Raw genomic sequence first — 23,551 nt, forward strand, 5'->3', positions numbered from 1 at the left:
TGCCTCTTCTTGTAAATCCCTCAGTGTTCATTTCTGTACTCAATTCTTCTTCTTCTACCGTATCAGTAACCTCTTGTATTCCTGTTTCATCTTGCCTTTGATTCATCGAGACAGTCTGGTTTCTCATCTCAATATATCCCTCCGTACTACTGTATGGAATAACGTAGTTTAATGTCTCAGATTCTAAGTTCATCTGCATTATATATCCCTTTTCCATTTCGATGAATTTTACATCTCTACTTTCAACTACCTTCTCTTGCTTTATATCATACACTCTGTATGCTTTTCTGTCCCTCGAGTACCCAATGAAGACAGCGGCTCTTGATTTTTCATCAAATTTCTTCCGAGGCAAGTTGTCGTTTCTATAAAATGCCTTGCATCCAAAAACTCTTAAATGATTAATAGATGGTTTCCTTTCCATCTATATCTCTAATGGTACTATGATTCTCCTCTTTGTTGGTACAACATTGTGAATATATGACGCAGTCCACACAGCCTCTGCCCAGAACTCTTGGGGTAAACTAGCATCTATCAGCAGCGTTCTTGCCATGTCTATTAGGAATCTATTGGCTCTTTCAGCCAATCCATTGCTTTGAGGCATATATGTAAGAGCAGTATTTTTAAGTAACCACTTTATTAACAGATAGTTAGACGATAATCACAGTACAACGAGACAATTACACAATTACTTCGCGCGCCGAAAGAGTATAAAAGAAAACCTAGTCCGTAAGCCGTATTCGTAATCCGTGTTCGTAATCCGTGTTCGTAGCCGCTTGTCGTAATCGTAATTATCGTATCGGATCGTATCGTATCGTGACGTTCGCCTTTACCGTATAATCGTTCTTTCGCGAATCCCCCGTCCCGGCGCGGACGCGTCCTTTTATCCGCGCCTTCATCGAACATTCTCGATCTTTTCTTATATGATTTGGACGTTAGGGTAACGGCCTAACGCCCGCCGCTCGTTCCCGCGGTCGCTACCGTTTGTTATGTTACGCCGCGGTCACAACATCGTCGACGCTCACGCAGACGCGCACACACATGCTCGCGCGCGTCCTTCGATCGCAGGAGAGTTCGACGGCCTCGTTTGGGCGTTTTTATGCCTGTTTAGGTGTTCCTCCGCGGTCGCGAACTCTCCTTTCCGCGTCTGCCTCCTACATATATACTGTTGTTCTCTCACATTTAATTCCTTTTTCGTTGTAATAGTTCAATAGCGGTTCATTCATGAACTCAGTTCCATTATCTGATCTGATATACTTTACTCTCTTTTCTTTTTCATTCTCACATTTTTCTATAAATGCTCTCAGCTTGCTCGCTGTTTCACTTTTCGAACGTAGAAATTCAACAAAGTATCTTCGGCTATACTCATCCACTATTACCAGCATGTATTTACTTCCACCGAGAGATGTTTTTGGCATAGGACCACACAAGTCCACGTGCAGCCTTTCTAAAATTCGTTGACTCTTTTCCACTTCAACGTCTGGAAAAGGCAATCTGTTAATTTTTCCTCTGATACAAGACTCACAAATATCATTTCCCCGTCCAATCTTGGGTAGGCCATCAACCAGTTTTTCATCTGCCATCTTCTGTAAGTATCTGTAGTTGACGTGTCCTAACCTTTTGTGCCATAGCTCGCGACTCGCTTCAGCTGCGCTCAAACATGACTCTGTTTCCCGAGTTGTACCTTAGCCCGCACCAATCACCGGTGCCGGCCAGCCGCGCGCCAATCCGCGAAACCGGCCCGGGCGCGGACCAATCGACGTGCGCCGAAGGCTCGCGAACGAGCACACGAGGTCCGCGCTCGGGCTATAAAGATCGCGACGGAACCAGCCGAAGACGGAGTTGGTCTGGAGCAGCTCTCGGGTGAACACCCGAGCCCAGATCCTCTCGCAGCCGCGCTGAATCGTGCTAGCCGCGGTATACTATCGGGCGAACACGACGAGGCGCTGGAATCGGCAGAACGTAAGTGGGTTTACGTCCCCTACGTGAAACCGAGACCGCGACCGGATCCTGGGAGGCAGTCGATCGCCGGCTTGCTCTTGTCAGAGCACCGAAGGTACGACACTCCGGACCGTCATCCCCACCGCTCGGACCTGTTCCCGCGTCCCGCTCTCCCCTCTGGGACCCTGCGTCGCGCTCCGCACGTTTAGTCGTCGACCGGCCGCAGCAGCGTGTGGAACTCGCCTCACGGTATACTACCGGAGACGAGCGACCACGCCGGTTTCGGGCCGTAGGCATTAGGTTTACGTCTGTGCCTACGTGCTCGAGCCGCGGTCGGGCGGGGACGACGGGTGGGGCGTTCCGCGGATTCCATACCCCCTCCTCTCCGCGCCCCGCGTGCCCAGCCCACGGAGGAAACCAGGGCCAATTCACGATATATCTCGCTGGGCCGCGGTGGTAATAACACCTCGAGAGTCGGGAGAGTTCGGGATCGCGCCGAGAGCGCCCGACTCAGGCGCCACTGCAGCGAGCACGGCTCGCCCGCGCTCCCCGCGTACCACGCTCTCTACGCGTACCGCGATTTTACCCGAACCGCGCCGAGGGCGTCCGAAGACGAGCACCGTTCCAGCGAGCCCGGCTCGCCCGCGTCCAGCGCGTATTATTTTCCGCGTACCGCACCGAACCTCCGCGAAGTCTACCGGAACCGAAAACCGTACCGGCGCGCCGCGGTTAATCTAGGCTAGTTCACGCGTCATTAGGATAATTAATTTAATTAGGTTAAGCTACCCGCGTCGGGCATCCACTCTCACGGATCGTTCATTTGTTTGTTTGTTTGTTTGTTTGATTATTGTTAGGCCGGTGGAGAGGCAAACGGCCATCGCCAGCCCGTCGCCGGACCGTCCGGGAATCCGAGCGAGTAACGAGTGGACCGCTCCCCGTTTCTTTTCTGTTTCTTTTCATACCTCTATCCACAAACATATATTATTTCTTTTATTACACACCACTTAACATCATTAAGATAATAAATTAGTTTTGTTCACCATTAACGCAGATTGAGTTATTAAACCACCTCATCCTCCCTCCCCGACGAACCCTGGTCGCTGAGCGAATCCAGGGGAGGGAACGCGCGCCTCGCTCGCGCGACAACGCAAGCGAGACGCCACCGTTACACGTTTAATATCAATCTGCATTAAAAAAGCATCATTTTCAAAACGTCCTTCGGCAACAAGCTCACCTGTTTTCTTTTCGTAGACTTCAGCACCGTATTCATCAAGAATGATTCTTTTGCCTCTTTTTACCAAACTTGGCACAGACATAAGGTTACAGTTAAGATCTGGAACATATAACGTATCCTCCATCTTTATTGGAGTGATTCCGAGGTCTTTCCTGTTACTGAATCCACGCACTGTACCACGACTCTCATCTGTAATGCTCCGCCCATGCTCAGCGGTAGTTATTTCTGTATTTTCTGGCCTTTGATTAGAAATGATGTTGCTCTGAAAGCTCATGTCAGAAGTACACGCAGAGTCCAACATCCAGACAGTTTTTTCTCCGTTTCCCAATATGTTAGCGTTGATGTCAAGATTTTCTCTAACCCTCATCGCGTATTCATCACGATGTTCGTACGTTCGTTTGTCTTTGTAACTCTTATAATTATTTTTACCTTGGTATCCATATCGATTCCCCTTATTGTTCGAGTGTTGCCCTCTGTAGCCTCTTTCGGTACTGGTATTATTTCCTCTCTCTGATTGAATTCTTGGCCTGCTTCGACAATCTCTAGCAAGATGGCCGTATTTCCCACAGTTGTAGCAGCTACCTTTCTTCTGTTCTATAACTTTAAATGCCTTGGCTTCTATTTCATTCCTCATCTTATCATATTTACTCTCGAACCTTAATAATGTCTCTCTCGTCGTCTCATACGTTATATTAGGATTTGAGGATATCGCAGTTGTTACTTCGCTATACTTATTTGGTAAACCTTCGATAATAAAATAGATTAGTTCGCCTTCATCTATGACAGTACCCAACTCTGAGATCTCTGTTGCTAAAGATTGGACCCTTGTAAAGTATTCGTCTATTGATTCCTTTTCTAACTTTTCAATACGCGCTAGTTTCATCTTCAACTGCGTTTTCCTTTGGCGCTCGGCCCCTTCATGCCGCCTTTTTATTGTATTCCATAGTTCCTTCGCCATAGTTATATTTCTACACGCCATTGCTTGTTCAGCCGAAAGTGTTAGGATAATAATTGCACATACCTCGCCGTTTTTTCTCGACCAATCGTTCCATCTCGCAACAGATTCCGCATCGTTTTCGTCCTTAATCGGCTCATCTTGTACTATAACCTCTTGGTATAGATGTTTCGCCTTAATTAATGCTGCTAATCTCATGCTCCATAGAGCGTAATTCTTGCTTGTCAATGGCTCTATTCTTGACATAGCAAACGATGCCGATTCTGCCATGATTACTTGTTTCTTTCGATCTTACCAGTTAACCTTTCTTTTCGGTGCAACACGTGTTTCAATCCCATTCAGCAGAACCACGCTCTGCTACCAAATTGTTGTGGGATTGAGGTGCTACTTCACAGAACTCCGTTCATTATGTATAATATATAATATAATAATTATAATTATATAATATATAATTATATATAAACTTTAATTTCTTTGAAATAAACTTTACAATATGCGAACAATATAAAACTGATTTAATATAAATATACTGAAAACGCTACATGCTCGTTGTCTCATGATCAGCGAGAGAGAGCCCTTCGTCTGTTCCACGCGGGAGAACAGTTCTCTTTTTGTTTTCTCGAGTGCTGCACGCGCATTCGATACTCTCGATATATACATATATTTATGCTACGCGATACTCCATCAAATTCTATAAAATTTTATCAACTTCATTACATGAACTGAATATACCCATTTATTTATTAATGGATATACTTTCTCGAAATAAAATATCTATTTTAAATTAACTTCTATCATTTTATCTATTCATTTGTAACAGACCTGGCTGCGCCAGGCCTGTTACTAGCCGCGATCGCCGCCGAACCCGAACTCCCTCGACCACGACCGACGGATACTGAGATCCGCCGGTACCCGCAAACGTTCTCCGCGACCCCCGCGTCACCGAACCGATCGTGGCGGCAAACGGAAACCGCCATGTTGCAAAACCGCCTCGCCGGATGCGTGACGTCGCCGGAAAATCCGCCGCGAACCACCCCGCACCGCATCCCTGGCCTAGCGAGTCGATATCGGATATAGGGAACCGGCGCGCAGGACGAGCTCTTCTTTCCGGACCTGCCGTACACGCGTCGGAACATACCGCCGGTGCCGAACAAACCGTAGTACGTGAAAGAGATTCATTTTCGCCGTCCGCCGTACGAGCCACGCCAAGTACGCGTGTGATTTCCGTTGACTGCCGCGCAGTTCCACAACCGTCGCGATCCGCGAAAACCCGTGCCCGCCGCCGCGAGGAAACTTCCCGGAGCTGCCGACTCGAACGCCGAGGGACGGCCATGGACCCCGCCGTCATACGTTCCCCCGCGTGGGACCCGGGCCGGAAAAACCGCGATCTGCTATCCGCCGCTCCGCGAGCCGTGACCCGTGAACCGCGACCGCCGCGAACCGCGAATGACCGTGAACGAACAGTGAGCCGCATGCAAAACACGTGTTGTTGACCGCCCGTTCCCGACCGCCCGTACCCCGCCGCGAACCTTGGCACGGCGAGCCAAATCCGGCCGCGAGGACCCGTTATACGAGATCCGCGGTAAACGGACTCGTTACACATTTTTCATTAAATTTTTCATACTTTAATATAAATTTTTAAGAATTTAAATAAATCATTTTACAAAAAAACATAGAATAAAATATTCTTATAGTAAAATTTAAATAATTAAAATTTATTATTCTTTTACGCCGATAATGAAATCTACAAGTATAATTAATCATCTTAACATATATATTAATACTAAAATTAATTTATCATACTTAGTAATTATACATACATGATCATTAATTAATCTTATATACAGGGTGGCCCACATAACTCTGAACAGCTCAATATCTCGAAAACTGTGCCATCGATTTTAAAGTTCTTAGTCTTAAATTGCATGGAACTGAAGGGCCTTTCTGACTACATAAACGTGAAGTGGCCTCCCTTCCCCTTTAACGGCGGAGGGGAGGTACCTTTGTAATTTTAAATGGAACCCCCTATAAAATGTTACATATTTAGATTCTACCGGAAAAGACAAGTCAATTTTGTCTGAAACATTTTTTTGTCAGATACTTCCATGATGAGATATAACAGTTTGAAGTTTCGAGTTGTAGGTACTTGAAGCGCTCGGAAATAGCGTTATGGAATTATACGCGCTTGAGTCCTTTGCTTATTCATGAAGAAACACAAACAATAATATTTACAATTCTTGAGTTTGACTCACTTATCTATGAAAACATTTTCAGTTTAGAGCTGTTATTCAAGCAGTAACATTGTGATTATGGCTACTTTTGACACAGAAGTGAGTATGTTATTAACGTTAGGTGAATGCCAAAAAAATTATCGGCGTGTAGCAGTGATGTTTTTTGAACGTTATGGGATCAAAAAATGTCATGCAACATTTCATAATTTAGAAAAGCGGCTTCGCGAGCACGGTGAATTGTGTAAAAAAACTCGCAATAAACCTAAAGCTGTCACTAATGAAAATAATAGTGCCAGTATTCTTGCTGCAATTACATTAAATCCTCATATTAGTCAACGTACACTTGCACAAACATCACATATTAGTCGTTCATCAATTCAACGAATTTTGAAACGGCAAAAGTATCATCCATATCACATGGTTTTATCACAAGAGCTTTCGATGGCAGATTACGATCACCGCGTAAGATTTTGTGAGTGGCTGCAGGGTGTTGTGGAAAATGACTTTTTGTGCAAAATACTTTTTTCCGATGAGGCCACTTTTATGAATTCAGGGCATGTAAATAGACATAATCTGCATTATTGGGCCGTGAAAAACCCAAATTGGATGCGATGGGTTCCCTTTCAACATCGATGGTCTTTAAATGTTTGGTGTAGCCTAATAGGAGATTTTGTGATTGGACCTTATTTTTTTCAAGAAACTGTAACATCTGCAAGTTATTGTGATTTCTTAAAAAATCATTTGCCTGCGCTTTTGGAAGATGTGCCACTGTACGTTAGAAGAGAAATGTGGTTCCAACAAGACGGCGCTCCTCCACATTTTGCAATCATCACCAGGCAATTTTTGAACGAAAAATTTGGGAACAAATGGATAGGTCGTGGGGGACCTTGTCAATGGCCTCCTCGATCCTCCGATCTAACACCATTAGATTTTTTCTTATGGGGATATGTGAAGGACAAAGTTATGTTTGAACCACCGACGACAAAAGAGGATATGAAATAAAGAATACGTGACGCTTGCGCTTCAGTGACTCCCGAAATGTTAAAAAATGTTAGAACAACTTTGATGTTTCGAGTAAATAAATGTTTACAAGCCCGTGGTGGACATTTTGAACATTTAATTTAAGCGCGTATAATTCTATAACGCTATTTCCGAGCGCTTCAAGTACCTACAACTCGAAACTTCAAACTGTTATATCTCATCATGGAAGTATCTGACAAAAAAATGTTTCAGACAAAATTGACTTGTTTTTTCCTGTATAATCTAAATATGTAACACTTTATAGGGGGTTCCATTTAAAATTACAAAGGTACCTCCCCTCCCCCGTTAAAGGGGAAGGGAGGCCACTTCACGTTTATGTAGTCAGAAAGGCCCTTCAGTTCCATGCAATTTAAGACTAAGAACTTTAAAATCGATGGCATAGTTTTCGAGATATTGAGCTGTTCAGAGTTATGTGGGCCACCCTGTATATTCTATTTGGCATTCAACAATCGCTATCTAACCCCGCATTGCCAGTGCGTCAACACCGTGCCTCATTAGGTAACAATTTCTCTAATTGTACACTTACTACATCCACTCGCGACACAAACAATTACACTTGTAACTATTCCAAATCAGAATATATTTGTCTTGTTTGTTAACTCGCGTAATCTACGACCTTTAATTATTGCCTGATATCCTAATCTAATAATTGAACGTTCCCACATGATACAATCTTACCGCTCGGATTGTATCAATTAAATTATATATAAGTTACGAGGCTTACTAATCTTAGATTCAATTCAACGAAGATTTCTCCAACCTAGTGACTCCCCGATTCCGCATAGGGTGCGTTCACGAAGTTTCATCCTCCTAGTAGCTCCTCGGTTTCGCATCGGGTGCGTCTGCGTTTGACTCCAACCTCCCAGAGGTTCCCTGATTTCGCATCAGGTGCGTCCTCGACGTCAACTATCCTAGCGGCTCCCCGATATCGCATTGGGTGCGTCCGCTTACCTAACTAACAAACTGAAACCATATTCCTGGGGTAACAACCCCTCGCCGGCCTCTCGCGTTGCTCGCAGCCCTGGCTCGTAACAAGAATTTCAAAATTTGCCTCTTGATTAGATATTATTTGTTGCTGAATGAAGGAAAAAAATATATAGATTTGGAATCTTATGGATTGATTATTATTGGATTGGTTGGAACTTAGAGCGAAAAAAGTATGAAAATTTTTTTTATAAAATATAATAAATTTTAACATTTCTATGTTATTTTACACAAAATATCCAACTTTTCATACACCTTCACCGAACTTTGAAAATTTTCAACGTCCCACCGCTAAGAGGATGTCACGTTCCCATGCATAATCGCATGTAACGTGACCGATTTCGCCAAATCGTGCTAGAAATCGGCGTTCTGACGCTCCTGCCTCACGGTGAACGCGGCCGTTCCCACCATCGCACTTTCACTCTATCGTTATTCTCCTTTCCACTGATGCGCTTGTAACCGTACATTCTATGGTCGACTATTTTAATTAATTTTATCTCTCTCTCGGTTCCTCAAGAATAGTTTTTTTTTACAATCTCGCGGGGGCCGGTTACTACCCCCAATTCCCTACGCGTGTCAATTCGCGAAGGAGATGGGTTCGTGCCTCCAGGCACTGGAAAGCGGTGAGGTTTGGGCGAGATAAATATAGTGTGGTAGACAAAATTCGAGTCACTAAAAGGCAATATATTCTCAGAATAAAGATTTTGTTTTAGACTTCAGGGGGATTTCAGTATTGAAATCTTACCGGCCAGTCTAAGATAAATGCGATAGCTAACGACCGACGAAACTCTTGGTGATCAGGCGGGACGGGTTTGAATCACGTAAGAACTGTCGGCTGTAGTGTCAATAGACGAACTGATCTATCAGCAGCGCGCCGAGGCCGACCGATAGATCGATGTCGTTGTTTATTTTTCGTGTTTCGTATACATCGTGCATTGTTATAAAATTGTACGTTGTAAAACTTGTTATAATGAGATGAGGAATTATGTACAATGGAAGTGTAATGAAATAAATCTCTAACAGATTTGTATAATCTCTTCTCAGAAGAACTATTTGTATACGGGACGGCCTGTGATCTTTGTCGACGCTCAGGGCAATAAATACCGTTGTGATGACGCGCGGAATTCTGGGGATCAGTAATCCGTACCGATTCCTCGTAACGCGTACGAGACACGACACACTGTGTCTTACGTATTACGGCGCACGCGGTTCGCACGCTGTCTCTACGCCTGGTTTTCAAGGTCTGATTCCAACGATTTTCGATATGAATTGTGCCCCGCAATGTGCGTGTTCGTGACCTGTCTAAACTTCCGTGCACTCGGCCGTAGATACGTACGAGTGGTCCGGTTGGAGACACACACTGAAAACCCCTGGCACTCCACGCAACCAAGAAGTTCATTCTTCGACACGATATGTGGCCTCCGAGCAATCTCCATGGAGGTAGCGGCAGAATGACAGTGATCGTGCAAGGTCCGATCGCTCTAATTCGACCCGTATGCCCGACGTAGTGACGGTTGAACGACTCGTTTCGACCTCGTGATCGATCGAAGTCGAACCTGTCAAACCATCCAGGTACTTGGCCGAATTCTTGTACAAGTGGCCCAGGTGGAGACGCATGCGAGACCCCTGTTACTCCACGCAACCAAGGAGTTTACCCTTCGGCACGATAGGTGGCCTCCGAGTACTCTCTGTGATGGCCGCGGCAGAATAGCAGCGATCGTGCAGACTCCGATCGTATCGATTCGATCCGAAGGGAAACCGTGAGCTCGTTTGAACAATCCGTCCGCGTACTACGCACTGCACGGTTGTGGACGTGTCAGACCATCCATTCACTCGTCCGAATACTCGTATAAGTGATATACATGGAGACGCACACCAAGCCGTCGGTCACGCCACGCTACCAAGGATTATGCTCTTCGGCACGATGCGTGGCCTCCGAAGATATTCTTTGCAGATAGCGGCAGAGTGACCGCGACTGTGCAGATCCTACCGGAGCAGTCATGGGCATTTCGAACGAGAATAACGAATTTGAATCTTACGAAGTGTCCGTTCGGTGCAACGATCACGAGAAACAATTTATGATTTTAATTAAGTTTACCACTACTACGCGGTCGCGTCCGCAGATCACAGAACTACGTCTTGACTGTCGGCAATACCACGGCGCAGTTTGCACCTGTGATTCGTCGGTTGGAGGCGCTTACACGTCGAGGATAGAACAGCCGGTTTGTCAGTTCTATCGGGTTCGTTTGACCCCTCAATCGCGTACCGTGTTTCGCCGACAGGACACTTCGCAAACGCGTCTGGCTAGACCCGCTTCCAGAAGTAGAGTGATCTATCTGCGGCACGCATCGACCTCCTTCGATCGGTGTTAAGGCAAGAACCCTAAAAATGACTTTATAACGCACGATCAAACAAGAATCGGCGCGCTCTCCCTCACACTCCCAGCTAACATAGGGTATAGCGATATCTCTTTCCATCGCACGGCCAAGTATGATCCGGTGTGCTCTCCCTCGCACTCGTAGTTAACGTAGGACGTAACGCCATCCTTTATTATCGCACGGTCAGCACGAGAACCGATGCACTCTCACTCGCACCCGCAGCCAGTATAGGGCCTGGTGCCATCTCACTTTTTCGCACGAGCAAATAAGACTCTGCACTTTCTGTTAGGATAAGTCACACCAGTAGGCGCTAGACATCCACACACGCGGCTCACAGGCCCTTCACGATCACGTGTACGCGGTATTAATAAAGGAGTGATAATCATATGTTATCTAATCAATCCCATACCCATCCTCGCATCCAGGACACGACCCTACACTTTCTCCGTCACGCGTACAGGATCATCACCATCCCACTCATACTTAAGATCTTAGACGGTCTCTCTCTAGAGCCGAAGTTTTCCTTTCTAGATACAGATGGCTTTTTTCGCCACCTCTTTTCTCGCTAGTGAAGATGAACGGACCCACATCTATATACCCCACCCCCTGAAAATCTCCGAAAGTTCCATGCAGCATCCGCTAGATGCCTTCCGTTTCTCGCTAGTAAAGATGAACTGTACCACGCATAAATACCCTTGACGCAGCATCCCAATTTGGAAATCACTCTAACAAGCAATCTAGCTTTATGAAATTCCCCGGCAATTTGAAGCAGATATTAGTTCGTGTCTCTAGCACAGTTGACGCTGATATTGTCATTATTATACACGCTTACGCTGGTGCGGCATCTCGCACAGCCTAAGCAAACACTTAAACGCACCTGAGGGATTACCTAATGTTTGGCGTCGACCGAAGGTCGGAGTCGCCGGGGGGCCGGGACCACTCAGAAATGAGCGCGCGAGGAGGCAAGGAGAGACGGGAGAATTAAACCCTTGTCCTTCGGGAAAATGCACTTTATTTTACTTTGTCACGACGCACGAGGTGCGAGGCACTCGAGAGCGCGAGAGAGAACGCGCGCACGAGAATCGCGAGCCGGCGAACGTACGGAGATCTTGCGCGTGCAAACTTCTGCCGTCGGATCGCGAAGAGGAAATCTTGAGCGGCACGAAAAGCGTGCCGCCGCGAGACGGAGATCTTCTACGCGGACGCCGGAAATCTTGTCGCGAAACAGAGTGCACGTAACGCGGCGCGGGAGATCGCGAGAATACTGCTCCCGAATGATGCGAAATCGCGAGAGTCTCAGAGCGCGAGAAATGAGAATCTCTACTTATCGAGACGAGAGCGGACAGACGAGCAAACGTGCTAGAGCGATACCTTGCGATTGATGAGCGTTCAGAACGTTAAGAGAGCGAGAAGGCATACGCAGGTGCCTTAAATAACAAAGACCGTCGAATGTGGAGCACCGTGATTGGAGCTCGTACATCGGACGATCCTTGTTTGTCTCAATTTGAAGGATTCAAGCTGTGAAATTCGGCCAATGAGAATTGAAACGGTTGCTACGCGGTGTCGAGCAACGGCGACACGCGCTCTTGCCGCGTGTTGACATACGCGACAAAAACCGTATGAAATAGCGGTCGCCAGTTCGACAATAGGCACCGAATTCCACAGCTTGAATCCTGAACACCTAACGAGTAACCTGCGTACTTACCGAGTTATTAGCAAATAATGGACAGATGTACTACTCCGTCGGCTCTTAAAGGAAAATTTTTCAAAGTCCCACCACTAAGAGGATGTTGTCACACGTTCCCGTACAATTATGCAGGCAACGCGACGATTTCTAGAAACGGCTGGAAATCATATTTTCGACGCTCCTGCCTCACGCTGAACGCGGTCAAGCCCCTCCACCTACATTTCTTCGACCCTATTGCTGTCTCTTTCTACCGCAGAGCTAACGTACCTCTCTCTCGAACTCTATACTATACTATACAACACGCTCTTGTGTTTACCTACAGTCTAGCGCTTACCTACAGTCAAACGCTTACCTACAGTCTAATACTTACCTACAGTCTAATACTTACATACAGTCTAATACTTACCTACAGCCCCATACTTACCGGGGAAAGCCGGGGTTATGATGGACTGACTCCAGAGGGGGGGGGGGGGGGGTTCCCCTGGGGACTACCCACTAAAACCTCACGTACACCTAAGCTAAAGGGGAGGTGCCTGGATCACGCAAGTATTCCACAGGACACCTCCCAGCTAACATCCTACCCCGGGAAGGAGACCTCCGCTATAAGACCACGGGCGGGGGTATTCGCCCGGTGTTCCCATCCCTGGAGATCGGTCCACCCACAGTTCCCGGTGTCTTCGTGCCCCGCTCGAAGCCGGTGTCCCGAAGGAACCTGCCCCGGCAGAGGCAAGAAGACACCGCCACCGGAAGGAAGGGTCGTCGGAGGCGCGATCCAGCACGCCCCGACCCATCCTACCCCATTCCCCACGGATCCCACTCCCCTAGGGGATGGACGGACCGGCACCCCCCCCATACCGGGATTCATCCCGAGGGGCGCCGACCAATAACGGGGAGAGCTAAGCTGGGCTAAGCTAAGCCCAGGGGGCCGGGGTCAGCTCCCACCCCGAACCCCAAAAACACCGCCGCACTTGGTGGGGGCGCAAAGCGGCGCGGGGAGACACCCCGTCATAACGACTTCTACGTCATAACAACTTCGCAGAAGGAGGCCACCGCCATCCACGACCTCTCGCTGCCGGAAATGTGGTCTACCACGGCCGCCAGCGAGAGGTCCCACCCGCCCACTGCAGCTCTAAGGACACGGCGCGGCTCGGCCCAGGCTGGGCACTCCTCCAAGGTGTGCCGCGCCGTGTTGACATCTTCGCCGCTGTGATGGCACTGCGCAGTCGGCTCCCTCCCCATCTTGTGCAGGTACTCTCCGAAGCAACCGTGGCCGAAGAGCACCTGCGTGAGGCGGAAGGTCAACCTTCCCCGCCTCATGCACCCTATATCAAATATGGGCCTGGCGAATCCGGGCCTCAAGCTCCTCCTCGTCCCCGCACGTGAGATCCACCCCCGGAGTGCGGCGGAAGGAGCGGGCGATGTGGTATAACTTCGCCCGCTCCGCCGCCTCTAAATGGAAGGGTGGAACCACGGCGAGGAGACCCGCCACCTCAGCGGAGATGGTGCGGTACCCCGTATGGCCCGCAGAGCCAGCCGGCGTCGCACTCTTTCGAGCGAGCGGTGCCACGCGGGGTAACATAGGGCAATCGACCGCAACACCTCCATATAGAGGCGCGGACTTTCAACTGCGGCGACCCGACATTCGGCAGCAACCGCGCCTGGGCGGATGCCATCCTCTCTAGTCGGGGGGCAAGGAGCTCGAAGTGTCCCTCGAATCGCCAGCGGTCGTCTATGACCAGGTCCAGGCACCCCATCCTGGGCCCGATCTCGACGGAGGTATCGACAACGCGAATCCAGAGGTTCTGACCACGGGGTGGCCGCCACGACCGAGACGGTCCATACAACCATTTCGCCTCGGTCTTTGCGGCAGCCACGGTCAGCCCCATCCTCCGGTTTCGCTCGACCAGTTCAGGGCAGCCTCTCCCAGGTGCCTGGATCTCCTCCAGTCCTCCCCCTCGGCGTAAACCAGGGTGTCATTTGCATAACAGATGACACCCGTATCCGGGGGGAGGACAACCCGCAGCACCGCATCAAATACCATGTTCCACAGGAGCGGCCCGAGGACCGACCCCTGCGGAACCCCGCGGTGCATCTCCCTCGTGTGCACGGTGTTATACCGGCCGGTAAACACCACCTCTCTGCCGCGGAGATAGTCGACGACCACCTCCCAGAGATAAGGGGGCACCTGGAAATAGTCCAGCGGCCCCATTATCTCCGTCCAGGGCAGGGCGTTGAACGCGTTTGATATGTCCAACCACACAGCGATCAACACCCTGCCCCGAGCCACAGCCTGTTCCTGAAGGAGGCGCAAACGCTCCATTGCGTCGATAGTGGAGCGCTCCCTCCGGAATCCGTACTGGCTGTCGCTCAGGTTGGGACCACTTCGCGACAGATGCTCCACGAGGCGGGCAACAATTATTCTCTCGAACAGCTTGCCCACCTCGTCGAGTAAACATACCGGCCGGTATGCAGAGGGAGACTCTGCGGGTTTCCCCTCCTTGTGGAGGAGAACCAGGCACGCATTTTTCCAGATCGTGGGGAAAACTCCCCGGCGCAGGCTCGCGTCCATGACGCTCCTGAACGCTGGGGCGAGGACCTTTAGTGCTAAGGCCGGAAACCCCATCGGGGAGGCTAGCGCTTTCATCCTTGCACTCGTTCCAACCCTATCTCGCACCATCACGCAGTCATCTCCAGATTAGTGCGCTCTCCCTCAGATGCATATCTTACCTAGAGTCAGTGACTACTCCCTCGCACGCATTAGCACCATCTCTCTCAGATTTACAACCACTTCAAGTCTCACTCGCTCTACGTGCACTTTTTAGTTTCTCTTCCCTCGACTAGATGGTGAAGGACTTTAAGTACTTTCTCGCTTCTAAAATTGCTTAGGCTCAGTACCTGCAGCCTCCAATAGATGTACATCCTCTCGAACTGCCTTTCTAGCTAGAGAAAATGTTCGACCAGTACCATAAGTCCCAGCGAGGACCGAAGAAGATGGAGAACCCACAAGCTTGCTTTCGCAGTCTCTCCCCAGCTTTTAAACGAATTCGGTGCGTGACACTAGCCCGTCGGAAGAAGACCAGACGAGGAGGGAGACGCTACCAATTAAACGTCCTGAAGAAGGGATATTACTTCAACACGGAAGCCATCGACGAGCTAGGAAGCCACGAAGACGAGCCGAACGACTATTCAACGCCCGAGCCACCCCCCTGCCCACACCCTGGAGACTCATACCGATTAGCTTCCCCTCGCAGAGTGCTCCAGAATTCTGTAATGGGAACGTCAGTTCGTTCTGCCCTCTCCTCGATGCTCGAGTACGCCAGGGTCCTTGGAGAGGGCAGCAGGATCGAAATAATTTGACAACGGTTATGCAAAATAGAAAATCTTTATTATTATTCCGGATTGCACGTCGGTTTGGCGTAGGGCGGTGCAGCATCCCGATGCACCATCGGATGCGGACAACGTTAGTAATTAATACTAGACCTAATCTTAATACTAATCGCTCTAAACTATGGTACAGGCACGGAGCAAGTCACGGCTCGCGAAACGGCGGGAAACGCGGAGCGATCGTAGATCGCGTACAGTACAGGCGCGGTCGGTTCACAGGACGGCGGGAAACGCGGGGCGTGTGTAAATCGCGAAACGGCGGAGATCGCGGAGCGATTCGGGATCGCATACGCTACAGGCCCGGTCGGTTCTCAATCGTACGATGGCGGAGCGAATCGGGATGTCCTGGGCTGCAGATGGAAGAAGGAACCACCACGACTCAGCTGTTGTATAGAGAATCGGTGTTTCCTTCGTTAGTGCTGAGCTCGCGGGGTCGCGATTCGCCTCGTAGCCGGACCGGCGGGGCGCCAGGCTCGCCGGCCTCGGCCAGACCGCGGTGTGGTTCGCTCGCACACAGGCATAACTCCTAGAACATGCTCCTCGACACCGAAGTCGTCGCTCGCTCGCGGAAGTAACCCACAGAACGAGCTCCGTACGCGGCTGCGGCTGGGAAAGGACTAAGCGCGCGAGGCTCGGTCGCGGGAAGGTGAGCGGATATCGCAGGATTTCAGGAATCGGGAATCGGATCGCGAGGAGGGAGAGAGCCGGAAGCGCGGTACGACGCAGTGCTCGGGAACACTGCTCTCATCCGACTAGCCACCTCGAGACTCGCTCGCGATATTGGTTTCGCGCGCACACTGACGTAACCCGTAGTACTCGTCTCACCGAAACCAGCGTGCTTACGCAGACGCACGGACGTAACCCGTAGGGTGCGCGTTTTCACGCGGCTGCGAGTGGTCTGGAGCTCGGAGAAGTGCCTACGAGAGCCAACTCCGAGGTTTGCTAGTTTTTTTTCTTTTTCTTTTTTTTTTTAATGGAGTGAAAGGGGCAGAGAGAGGGGTCTCTGCACCCTTGTGAGCCGCTCCCGAAGGCCTTGGCCTCCTTATCGGCTGATGTAGTAAGATTGGAGTTACCTATGGAGGTAGATGATTTTGAGAAACTGATTGAGTAATGCCCAGGAAAGTTTCAAAAACCTGGGGATAATAGGCATGAGAGGATAAAATCCTAGGCGTACGCCATGGAGTTTTGCTCCTGATAGAAGCATTTTAGAATGAGTTTTGCCCCTGAATTCCGGAAGGGCTTGCTGGAACAAGCCCTAGCGAAGGGGGGGGGGTGGGTTCCCAGTCAACCAATATAATGGTATTAATAAGCTGCTGGCACACCGAGATTATGTTCTCATGTATGCCAGCAGGTTAACGGTTTTAGATAAATTGAACAATTAGACAAAATAAGAAATAATCAGTAGAATGAGAATAAGGAAACAACCAAACAGGTTGCAAATGTATATACTATAGCGTGGAACAGGCCACGCGAACTAATGAAGTTCGAAGGTGTAAAAACTTGACACCTTAATTGAATGTATGTGAGATTTTTAATTACAGGGGAGAAAGACGTGAAACTAAAAATGAAAATATATGTTTTTCGTATCTAATAAGGTAAGTAACTAAAGAATGATTAATTAAGTAAGTTCATAGCGTTTCACTTGCATCAGGTTAGGTTTCCTGCGTGTTCGCATGGGATACAGGAGTACATAAATTTTCACTGAAGTGTGAAAAATAGGTAATAGTAATGAGGGATAGGTTGGTCGGGAGTCTGCGACTACGGCCGGGCGCGAATGTGATTTCCCAGATCAAGGGAAAGATGGCGTCACGGTGGTTCCGCGCGCAAATTAACGAACGCGGAAGAAAGGTGGCGTGACGTTTTATTTCATGCGGGAATGAGCGATCGCGGAGGCGCGGCGCGGGGTGGCGTGGCGATCGTTTTTGGAATATACGTTGTAACGGTCGAATGCAGCACGTTGTCACGTCGTTTTTGTATTTCGTATTCTTTTTTTTATTAAATCGTTAGTTGTCATAACCTAACCGTCTCTTCATTTCCGTCACCCTCGATAAAATCGATCCTACAATTGGGGGCTCGTCCGGGATCGAGAGATTGAGACGGATCGCGAAGTTTGTACGGGGGTTAGAGAACGTGGCGTAACGTCGTACGGTGGTCGTTCGGTTCGCGAGTGAGACGATCAGGTTTTACGGTTGTACGGTGCGGTGGAAAGTTGACCACGTACCGATAAGTTGTGCCTATTTAAGTTGTAAATCTCGTGAAAGAACGGTCGAGCAATATACGAGGAAGAACCATGAATCCAACACCAGGAAAGAGTACAGACAACGATACGAAAGGCGGAGATGAGGCTGACAAGAAGGAAAAACAGAGTGAGAAGCTGGATGAGGAAACGATATACGAAATGAAGGTAGACCAATTGAAAAAAGAATTGAAAGCCCGCGGTTTGTCATTGGTGGGGAAGAAATGGGAACTGCGTACGCGATTGTTAGTAGCCATGCAAGATGATACGAAAAAAGAAACCGAAGATGAAGATGAGACCACGGAGGATGACGAGGAAAGCAGTGAAGAAGAGGAAGACGGAGAACAGAGGAACAGGAAGAGGAACCGGAAGCGAAAGGAAAGCAAATTTACCATCAAAGACGTAGAGGGTAGTCTTTGCTATTTCACTGGAGACGATAAACGACAGGTTCAAAAGTGGATATCGGATTTCGAAGATACAAGCGAGTTATTAGGCTGGGATAGCATACAGAGTTTTATATATGGCAAAAAAATGTTGCAAGGATCAGCAAAAAAATTCGTGACGTTTGAAAAGGGAATCACGTCGTGGGAAAAATTGAAACGTTGTCTAATCCGTGAATTCCATGTTCGGAAAATCAACGCGGAAGTGCACGCCCAGCTGTATCGGCGAAAGAAATTACCCAGTGAGACCAGTCGGCAATACATTTATGAAATGCAAGAGATAGCGGAGCAAGGAGACATCGAGGAAGATGCTCTTATACAGCATATAGTTGACGGTATACCGGATAGCAACGAGTCAAATAAAGCAATTCTGTATAGTGCTAGAAGTTTACGAGCATTAAAGAAAAATCTGGAGGTATATGACCGGTTGAGAGAAAGAACCGACCGGAAAAGGGAGTGACGAAGAAAGAAGAGCCGAAGAAAGACGAAAGAAGGGTAACAAGTAAGGCAGCGTCGAAGGACAAAACAAAGTCACACTGCTACGCGTGCGGATCGACGGAACATGCAGTGAAGGAATGCCCGAATAAAGACAAAGGCCCGAAGTGTTTCGGCTGCAATGAATTTGGACATATCTCGAAGGCATGCCCGAAAAGGAGTGAAGAAGAGCAGCGGAAGTCAGTGAATTGTGTGCGAAGTGCGGACGATAAATTCGCGGTCGTAACAATCAATAACGTTATGTGCTACGCGTTAATAGACACGGGCAGTGACGTAAATTTGATTCGAGAAGATGTTTTTAAAAAGATTGCAAGTGCGAAGTTATGTGCAACGCGTCGTGTGTTGACGGGCTTCGGGAATTTGCAAACAATACCGGTGGGTCGGTTCGACGCGAATTTAAGTGTAGATGGAACGGAATATAATACCGAAATTTTAGTAGTACCGTCGGAAGCGATGACGTCCGAAGTCATTGTGGGGCGAAATTTTTTAGCGCAGGTAGAAGTGTACATTCGCGGCGGTGAGATTACCATAAGACCGGTGAATATCGCGGTTTCGGGATTGAAAGAGACGTGTGAGTGTGACAGAACGAATGATGTCGTATCGGACGACGTAAGGAACGAAGTAGGGAAGCTGATGCAAATTAATTACGTGGAAGAGAGTGAATTAGACGTGTCTCAAAAATACCGCGAGAGAATAAACGCGTTAGTTACGAATTATCAGCCAGCGAGAGATACGAATACGTCGGTAGAGACAAAGATCGTGTTGCGCAGTGAGGAGACGATTTATCATCGTCCGAGGCGGCTGGCTCCAAGAGAGAAAGCGGTGTTAGACAAACAGATAGGTGAGTGGCTGGAGAAGGGCATAATATACCCCAGCACCAGCGAATTTTCGAGTCCAGTGGTGATTGTGCCGAAAAAGAATGGGGAATACCGGGTGTGTATAGATTATAGAAAAATAAACAGACAAATGCTGCGCGATAGATTTCCCATGCCTCTTATAGAAGACAGTATAGATTCTTTAGCAGAAGCGCGAGTGTTCTCGTTGATAGATTTAAAGAGCGGGTTTTTACATGTACCGGTAAAGAAAAATAGTCGGAAATACACGGCGTTTGTGACCCCAAGTAGGCAGTATGAGTTCGCGAAGACTCCGTTTGGTCTGTCGAATAGCCCAGCTAGTTTTACGCGTTTTATAACCGAAATTTATAAGGAGTTAATTCGGAATAAAAGCGTTATTATATACGTCGACGATATAATAATTCCAGGGAAAACCGGAGAAGACGCGTACGAGAAGTTAGTAGAAGTGTTAAAAATTGCGGCGAGAAACGGGTTAGAAATTAACTGGTCGAAATCTAAGTTTATGCAGACGTGTGTAGAATACCTAGGTCATGAACTTGAGGGCGGATGCGTATATCCCTCACCTCTGAAGACGAAAGCGGTACAACATTTTCCGACGCCGAGAAATAGAAAACAGGTGCAGAGTTTCTTAGGCTTAACGGGTTATTTTAGAAAATTTATTCGTGATTATGCTAAACTGGCCCGTCCGCTATCGGAACTATTAAAGAATGAAGCAAAATTTCGGTTTGGAACGGATCAACAAAGATCATTCGATACGTTAAAGAGTGCGTTATCGAGCGAGCCGGTGTTGCGTATTTACAGTCCGACGGCGGAGACCGAATTACATACAGACGCGAGTAAAGAGGGATATGGCGCGGTGCTGCTGCAGAAAGATATAGGAGAAAAAATGTTGCATCCAGTGCATTACATGAGTAGGAAAACTTCCGATGCCGAAAAGAATTATCATTCGTACGAACTCGAATTATTGGCGGTTATAAGAGCGGTGCAAAAGTTTAGGGTGTATTTGTTAGGAGTAAAGTTTAAATTAGTTACCGATTGTGAGGCGTTGAAAAAAACGTTGTATAAACAGGATATAGCACCTAAGGTCGCGAGATGGGCGTTGACATTAGAGGAGTTCGATTACGAAGTCGAGCACCGATCGGGATCTCAGTTGCGTCACGTCGATGCGTTAAGTCGGTACCCCGTTCGCGTGATCGAGGACAGATTAATGAATACGTTGCGTGCGAGGCAAGAGGAAGATGACCGAATCCGAGCGATAAAGCAGGTGCTACAAAGCGAACCCTATAAAGACTACGTCATGGAAAATAATCTCGTCATGAAACAAGTTGGAGATAAGAGAGTTATGGTCCTACCAGCTTCTATGTACAATGAGGTCATCAGGAGGGAGCACGAGAATGGGCATTTCGGAGTAAAGAAGATGGATGAGAAAATTATCGAAGAATTTTATATACCGAAATTGTCGGAGAAACTGGAGAGGTACGTGAAGTGTTAAAATACAAGAGGAGAATCGAAGGAGTCACAGAAAAAACAGCAAGGCAGCGACAATGTACAGAGAGGGCGATTTGGTTGCCATTAAAAGGACACAGTTTGGGCCCGGTCTTAAAATAAAGGAGAAATTCTTGGGGCCCTATAAAGTAACGAAAACGAAGCGGAATGACAGGTACGAAGTTGTTCTCGTCTCACTTCTACGTCAGCAGATTTCATGAAGCCGTATGGAAGGACCTCTTCGGGGAACGAAGAGGATGAAGCAGGAATGGCCGAATGAGGGATAGGTTGGTCGGGAGTCTGCGACTACGGCCGGGCGCGAATGTGATTTCCCAGATCAAATCGAATCCACTGTAAAGTGACGACGGGGGCGATCCTCAGGGTTGGTCGTGTGGGCAATGTTTCGTACGTGTTGTCATCCGTGCGTATTTCCCGACCTCTCGGCCCTGCGCGCGGGTGTTACGACGACCCAGTCGTCCGGCGGAATAGCGACGACAAGGATTTGGTGCGGCCAAAATCGCTCCTCCAACACCGGAGAACTTTCAAACCCACTGCGAAGTGATCACGGATGTTTTCCTCAGGGTTGGCTGAGCGATCGTAGCCTTTCACGAGTCGGCATACGTGTGCGCCTTCCGAGAAATCGGCAGCGTGTACGTGTGTTGCGACGGTCCTCGATAGCGCGGGCGGAATAGTTCGGACTCGTCGGGACGATCACGAAAAAAAGTACGGGCGGTAGACCGATAGTTGAAAATAAACGGCTACAAACCACCCCGTAAAACTTGCACATACTGCAACAGGATCGGGCATACGGCTTCCCAATGTTTCCGGAACCTCCAGAATAGGCAACCCGTCTCGGGAAACCGCTACAACCTCTCGCCGATGGACTCCCGACGAGAGAGAAACCCAGAGCGTCCGGCATTAGTAGTTCAAACGGCAAAAAAACATATCACATAAAAGGCAAATTTGATACAGTAATTAAATTAGACCTGGCACATCCCATCGGAACTACTGAATTTCTAATTGATACCGGAGCGGAACCAAATTTAATTAAAGCGAATCACGTAAAATCAATTCCCTTGAAATCTATTGAAATTCTAAGATTAAGTGGCATTATCTCTCAAATAGTCGAAACTTTAGGATCTCTGAAAATTCAGATCCACGATAAAAAAAGACGTCTTTCACGTGGTCCCCGATAATTTTCCTATTCCATATTTTCTTTAAAGAACTCAAAAATACTGTGGAATGCTGAGGAAAGAACCGGGGAATCAGAGAAAGAACACGTGCTCGATTGAACAATTGCGAGGTTTTATTTGAGAGTCGATATTTGCAATGTGAACAGATTGAATCTTCTCGTAATACTAACGGCTCCACAGGGCACGCCCGAAGACAACAATGAGAGTAAGGATGTGTGAATAGCTGTGAGAGAGAGTGATTAAAATGTATATGTAGATCAAGAGACTAAGTGTGAAACATAAACAGTGCGCGTTGCCCTGTGGAGAACGTTTGCGAGTGTACCGGGTGGTTTCGATTACCGAAGCGATGATTTTGCCGCAACACATATTCTGCAATCCTAGGATCAGAATTTTTTAGGAAATCTCATGCCACGATATCTTATAAGAATCGCTGCCTTTCTCTTGATTCTCAACAAATTCCGTTTTTGGATCCTCATAAAATCACAGTACCCTCGCGAAGCATCACGACGATTCCGGTACTCGTCAAAAATCCTGAGATAGAAACAGGATATCTCCCTCGGCTTCATATCAGACCAAATATTTTTGCTGCAGACTGCGTGGTCAAAAATACGTATGGACATGCGCTTATAAAAATATTTAACTCGTCGGAATTAGAGTTTGACGTAGAAATTCCCCATTTAAAACTCGAAGAGATCGAGATTATTGGAAACCTCCAAGAAAGGAAGGAAAACCCCTCTAAACCCTATTATACCGTCAACTCTATTCCAAATAAAAAATTTGAAATTATTAAATTAGTCGACACGATCCATTTGAATAAAGAGGAGAAGAATCTTCGGTCTTAAAAACGCTACCGCTATGTTCCAGAAACTTATCGATACAGTATTAACCGGATTGCAAGGCACTGAAATGTTCGTGTATATGAACACTCCGTTAAATTCAATAAATTAGCAGACAGATTAAGATCCGCGAATCTCCGGCTCCAACTGGAAAAATGCAAACTTTTATGCAAAGAAGTC

General features: G+C 47.8%; 2 protein-coding genes across 2 annotated transcripts; one reads left to right on the forward strand and one right to left on the reverse strand.

Annotated features, from left to right (window-relative positions):
• Positions 1-421: 421 nt before the first annotated feature.
• LOC143363831 (uncharacterized) lies at positions 422-4,397 on the reverse strand. Its single transcript, XM_076804361.1, has 4 exons — positions 3,350-4,397; positions 3,173-3,271; positions 1,377-1,477; positions 422-631 (listed from the first exon to the last, which is right to left on the reverse strand). The coding sequence occupies exons 1-4, from the start codon at positions 4,395-4,397 to the stop codon at positions 422-424; spliced, it is 1,458 nt and encodes a 485-aa protein (XP_076660476.1).
• A 13,725-nt stretch (positions 4,398-18,122) lies between these two features.
• Positions 18,123-22,754, forward strand: LOC143363832 (uncharacterized). The gene is made up of 5 exons (XM_076804362.1): positions 18,123-18,923; positions 19,499-20,080; positions 20,621-20,869; positions 20,927-21,333; positions 22,682-22,754. Exons 1-5 carry the CDS (start codon positions 18,123-18,125, stop codon positions 22,752-22,754), a joined length of 2,112 nt encoding a protein of 703 aa, XP_076660477.1.
• Positions 22,755-23,551: the final 797 nt, after the last annotated feature.

Source organism: Halictus rubicundus, unplaced genomic scaffold (assembly GCF_050948215.1).
Source record: "Halictus rubicundus isolate RS-2024b unplaced genomic scaffold, iyHalRubi1_principal scaffold0143, whole genome shotgun sequence".
Lineage (NCBI taxonomy): Eukaryota > Metazoa > Arthropoda > Insecta > Hymenoptera > Halictidae > Halictus > Halictus rubicundus.

What these genes read in the sequence shown, in the direction of transcription:
- LOC143363831 (XM_076804361.1), bottom strand. Translation starts at nt 4,397, where the DNA reads ATGGCAGAATCGGCATCGTTTGCTATGTCAAGAATAGAGCCATTGACA. An exon ending in CATTACAGATGAGAGTCGTG is followed by an intron (nt 3,272 to 3,349) that starts GTACAGTGCGTG and finishes TATATGTTCCAG; the next exon opens with ATCTTAACTGTAACCTTATG. An exon ending in AGTCTACGAAAAGAAAACAG is followed by an intron (nt 1,478 to 3,172) that starts GTGAGCTTGTTG and finishes TGCCTTTTCCAG; the next exon opens with ACGTTGAAGTGGAAAAGAGT.
- LOC143363832 (XM_076804362.1), top strand. Translation starts at nt 18,123, where the DNA reads ATGAATCCAACACCAGGAAAGAGTACAGACAACGATACGAAAGGCGGA. An exon ending in CATTAAAGAAAAATCTGGAG is followed by an intron (nt 18,924 to 19,498) that starts GTATATGACCGG and finishes TTTTTAGCGCAG; the next exon opens with GTAGAAGTGTACATTCGCGG. An exon ending in GCGGGTTTTTACATGTACCG is followed by an intron (nt 20,081 to 20,620) that starts GTAAAGAAAAAT and finishes GATACGTTAAAG; the next exon opens with AGTGCGTTATCGAGCGAGCC.